The sequence below is a fragment of the Trypanosoma equiperdum genome (genome assembly GCF_001457755.1).
Source record: "Trypanosoma equiperdum strain OVI genome assembly, contig: ctg_246, whole genome shotgun sequence".
In the NCBI taxonomy this organism is placed as follows: Eukaryota; Euglenozoa; class Kinetoplastea; order Trypanosomatida; family Trypanosomatidae; genus Trypanosoma; species Trypanosoma equiperdum.
In genome coordinates, this window is record NW_027124139.1 from 4,791 (window position 1) to 10,085 (window position 5,295).

Below are 5,295 nucleotides of genomic sequence, written 5' to 3' on the forward strand. Positions count from 1 at the left end.
TTCTGCTACCGAGGTGTGTGACGAAGGCGCCACCCTCCTAGCTTGCCGTGTTGCAGTTTTTTTTTTTTACAGCTAGTTGTGGCGGTTCGCCCTCGAGTACCGAGAGACGCAGGTGCATCCCGTGAATATTCGGGTCGTTTAAACTGTTAGCGATCGGTGTCGGGATACGTGTGCTCCAGTCGGGTTTCGCTCTTTGCGCTTTCGCCCTTTCAGGGCAGCGGGTGCTTTGAGCTCCTGGTAAATGCCACTTTGTCTTTGCTAACATTTTTTTCGGGTTATCCACTTTATGACGCTTAAGGTTAGTCGTGCTACAGATGATGCCCGTATATGTGTACAATCGCCAATGTTCGCGTCCATGTAGGCGTTGGTGTTCTTATCTTCCTTACCGTTTATTTACAAGGAGGAGAAAGCAAAGTCTTTTTTTTAAAGCTGACAGCCCACTGGCATGCAGAGGAAAATTGTAGCGAAGAGACTGTCCTCAAACTTCCGTGAAGCTACTGAGGTTCTGTCATCTCCTATCCCTTCCTATCTTAAGTCAACTGAGCTTCTGGTGAAAAACCGGTTTGTTGGCATTAACGCTAGCGATATCAACTTCACTTCAGGGAAATACTTGCCAGGGACTGTACCTCCCTTTGACTGTGGCTTCGAGGCCCTCGGTGAAGTCGTTGCAGTGGGTGATGGTATCAAACAGTTTTGTGCCGGTGATGTTGTAGTCACGCAAGCCTTCGGTGCTTTCTGTGAATATCAAGTGGTTCCTTCCAGATCTGCTAAGAAGGTCCCTTTACTGAAGTGTGAGTATCTGCCCCTTGATCTCAGTGGGACGACCGCATCTATTTCAATAGGTGAGATTTTGAAGCCGTTAAGGGGGGAATTAGCGGTTGTTACGGCCGCTGGTGGAGGGACAGGACAATTCGCCGTGCAGATATTGAAGAAAGTCTACGACTGTACTGTTGTCGGAGTGACTTCCTCCTGCAGTAAGGAAAACATGCTGAAGGAACTAGGGTGTGATCATGTTATTGTTGGGGAACGTGAGTCAGTTGGTGAGGCAATGAAACAACTTATGCCAACGGGTGTAAATGTTGCCTACGAATCTGTGGGAGGTGACATGCTGGATGTCGTGGTAGATAACATTTCCCTCCGCGGCCGCGTACTCTCTATTGGGGGCATTTCTGGGTATAGTAACGGAGGTAGCTGGGACTATTCTGAGAAAGGTAAAGCACCATTGCCAATGCGTCTCTTGTCAAAAAGCGCGTCCCTCAACACTTTTTTTCTCCCACATTATATCAAATATGCGAAACTACACTTTTCACGGCTTTGTCAGATGTACGAACAAGGAACACTACAGAGCTGTATTGACCCTTCGAAGTTTAAAGGGTTGGAAGCTGTGGCTGATGCGGTGGAGTATATGTACGAAAGGCGGAATAAGGGAAAGGTCATCGTTGAGATTTGATTATCTTTCTATGTGCGTTTGGTTGTGATGCAGCCCTGCACTAACAAGGGAGAAGGTGAATGGATGGTGGTCCTCTGTTATTATTCTTATTATTGTCTCTGTGCGTGTGGCTCCAAAGAGTATATACATATATATATGACAGATCCTTTGTTTGAAATCTCACTTTGAACCGACTTTTCCCCATGTTCACCTTACAGGGACGTCTTTTGTATTTTACGGAGGAGGAGCCTGCGGTCCACGAAATAATACAAAACGAAATGGGTGTGCCGTTGTATGCGGCACTGCACGCCGCATTCATTGACCTGAGCTTGTTTTTCTTCTATTTTTTTAAAAAATTTTCATAGTAGGATAAAGAGAATTGTTGGTCGACTAAGGTGCGAAACAGAGAAAGAAAAGCAGAATGGAGAAAACACAACCGTTCAACGACCTGATATGTCAGGTAGCAAGAGTAGGCGTGACGAATGTACAGTGGTGTGGAGAAAAAATGAATGACTCCCAGCTGGATACTCTAATTTCGGCGATGGAATTGTCTCCTGTGCGGATTGAGAATATAAATCTTTCCAAAAATGAAATAACATCCGCAGGGGCATCGCTGCTGTGTACTTATATCAAGAAGAATTCGAATATCAAAGAAGTGTATCTTAACGAAAATCTGATAGATGACGCTGGTGCAAGAGAATTTATTTCCATATTCAACAACCAGGTTCATCCAACAATATTTGATGTTAGCGGAAACCAGTGTTCGTCAGCCGTTGTAAACAACTTGGCACTGCTGGCCAAACAGGACCAGCATTCCAAGGAAATACATCAATCTTTGTTGGCCGGTGAAGCCGAGGAGCTGGATATAAGTGGTATGAACATCAACAAGATTGACCCGCGTCTTCTCACTTTTTTCATACTTGATACCCATGCATTGAGGAGTCTGATCGTCTCTGGATGCGCTGCTGGGGATGCTGGAGCCACACTGATTGGTGATTTACTGAAGAACAGTGCTGTATCTCACGTTGACCTAAGTGACAATGATATATCAGATGCAGGCGTCTCTCAGTTTATTGAGCGCGCCGACCTTTTGCATCACCCAACGATAACTTCAATATCTTTCAGTAAAAATATCCGTATCAGCAATTACGGAATGCAACAAATGTCAAAAACGTTGTTTAACACCAATGATGTAATTACCTCATTTGATGTCTCAGACACATCCGTTACCTCCAGCGTTCGTTCCACCATTGCACACGAGTGCGAACTCAACAAAGAGCCATCTTGCCTGAAAAGAGCCGTTGCTGCAATACGTACCAATGATCCATCATGTACAAGTGTTAACCTTCAGTGGGAAAGGCTTACGCAGACTGCGGCGCGCTTTGTGGCCCCAGTTTTGAAACTCAACACGATTATGTTGGAGCTTAACCTGGGTAACACTTCTGCGGGTGATAAGGGGGCGGAACTTCTGGCTGCGGCATTGCAACAAAACAAGACCCTTCGTATTCTTGGCCTTGCGAACAACAACATTACGTCCCGCGGTGCAAAGGTTCTTTTCCAGCGCCTCCACCAGCAAGGGGTACTGGAGGAATTAAATTTGGCGAATAACAGGATTGATGACGAAGCAGAAACCTCCATACTGAACACCTTGCAGCTGAATCCTACAATCAAAGTTCTTAATCTCGTCAACAACCTCCTGTCGGGGGACTGCATGAGCGAGATTGATGAATTGATTCTTCTTAACCAGGCACCAAAAACTGTTCAAACAATTGTAAGTGACATTGAAAACAGACCGGCTTCCGTAACTAAGGTGGCTCTTTCAGGGAAAACAGGTGAAGAGTACTGTAACGACACCTCAGTTAGGATACTGTGCAATGCTTTGGTACTGAATAAGGTTGTAACCACTGTGGATTTGTCGAAGAATGTAGTTGGTGATATAGGGGTGACGTATTTATGCGAGATGTTAATGACGAACAGCACAATCGTGGAGCTGAATCTTGAGAGTAATTCGATCACCGACCGTGGTGCACAGCGTTTGGCCCACGCTCTTCGCACCAACGCTTCACTGCAACACCTTAACCTCTCAAACAACTCTATAACCGATGTTGGTGCTGGAGATTTTGTTGATACGTTGAGGTTTAACTACGCGTTGACAAGCATTTTATTTGAGAAGACAACCGTTACTTCGGATCTGCGCACCAAAATTGCTGAAGCTGCTGACATGAACAAAGAACCAAGGGGGTTTAAGGACGTGATGTACATGCTGAGAGACGGAAGTATTAAAACACCTAAACTTGATTTGGCAAGAAAGAATTGTCCCCGGCCCATCACCGACGAATCGGTTAATACCCTGTGCGTGCAACTTCGTGGTATATCGGTTGTCAGGGAATTAATTTTGTCAGGTAACAGTGTTGGAACGGAGGGATGTAAAAGCATTGGCAAGCTTTTGGCTCATGAAGGCTCTGGTATTTGTCATATCGATCTCTCTCTCAACCCAGTCGACGACGAAGGTCTCGGTGAACTCGCAAAGGGACTTTTGTCGAAGAACTGCGTGCTTCAAATCCTCAATCTTCGTGGTACTGAAGTAACGTCGACGGGGATAATCAATTTGACAAATACTGTAAAGGCGAATGCAACGCTTCGGGAGGTGATCGTCCCAGAGAGAGTGTCTGCCGATGTATTTTGCAGGATGAACCAAGAACTAATGGTTAACGCACAACCGAAATCACTCAAACCCTTGTTAACGTCTATCAACGAAAACGAAGTAATACCGCTGCTGGTTTTCAAAGACCCGGTTTTACCTTTTACCGATGCAGCCTGCCATCTTCTCTGCGCGGCAATCGTGAACAACGAACACATTACCTCCGTCGACATGTCTAACAATAAATTAACGAGTGATAGCGTTCCTTTTATTGCAGAAGCGTTATCCAGCTGTCCCAAGATAACGTCTGTTAACCTGTCGCACAATGAGATAGATGAAACTGGTGGATATGAGCTTGTTAAGTGCCTCGCGGAAAACGATTACGTAACTACCTTGTCTCTCGAGGGAAATCCAATACCTGAGGAAGTGATTTTCAAATTAAACGAGCTTCTGCACCTTAACAGAGGCTCAATCGATTTGAAAAAGATCCTGCTGAAGCATAGAAAGGGGAGACTTGCGGATAAAACGATCAATTTGAATTCTAAGGGGAAACAGTACAAACTAAACGATGAGGATGTCCGGTTATTGTGCGAAGTGATGGTCGAGTGCGGCTCCATACGTGCTGTTGACCTTGGGATGAATATGATAACGGATGTCGGGTGTGAGATGATTGCTGACGCACTTCTGCAGGCTCCTCGTATTGAAGCAATATACTTGGACTATAACCCAATCGGTGAAATTGGGGGGGAAGCACTGTACAATGTGTTAAAGGTTAACCACCAGATCCATACGCTTTTGCTTGAGGGAACAAATGTACCTGAGGAAATTTGGGAGGAAATATTAAGTCTGCTGCGCGTTAATGAGACAGCAAATCACGAAAGAATCGACATGAGGGCTATTCGTCTTGAAGAAGTAAATGATGAGACTCAGTTTCGCAGTACTGATTACGCGATATCGCAAGAACAAAAAGTTGGGATTGACGCTTTTAAGGCTTACGAAAGTTCGGTTCGGGCTCTTGTGAAAGAGTAGCGTGAGCACGAACAGAAAACCCTTTCCTGATGTTTTCTAGAACACGAGTAGAAAGCAACCGAGCATATTTTGGAGAAAAATAAAACAGCGACAAGAAGGTATGTAAAAACAATAGCATGTATATCTCAATGAAAGGTAGTAAAAGCTGCTGCAAGCATTCAGAGGAAATGCAGAATTATGTACTGTTTTTTTTTTT

General features: G+C 44.9%; 1 protein-coding gene and 1 pseudogene across 2 annotated transcripts; both read left to right on the forward strand.

Moving 5' to 3' along the window:
• Positions 1-445: 445 nt before the first annotated feature.
• TEOVI_000083800 (oxidoreductase, putative) lies at positions 446-1,450 on the forward strand (the record flags this gene model as incomplete). The annotated part of the gene is made up of 1 exon (XM_067224167.1): positions 446-1,450. The coding sequence occupies one exon, from the start codon at positions 446-448 to the stop codon at positions 1,448-1,450; it is 1,005 nt and encodes a 334-aa protein (XP_067080268.1).
• Positions 1,451-1,850: 400 nt separating this feature from the next.
• TEOVI_000083900:pseudogene lies at positions 1,851-5,099 on the forward strand (annotated as a pseudogene). The gene has a single exon. A coding segment is annotated over exon 1 (3,249 nt).
• Positions 5,100-5,295: the final 196 nt, after the last annotated feature.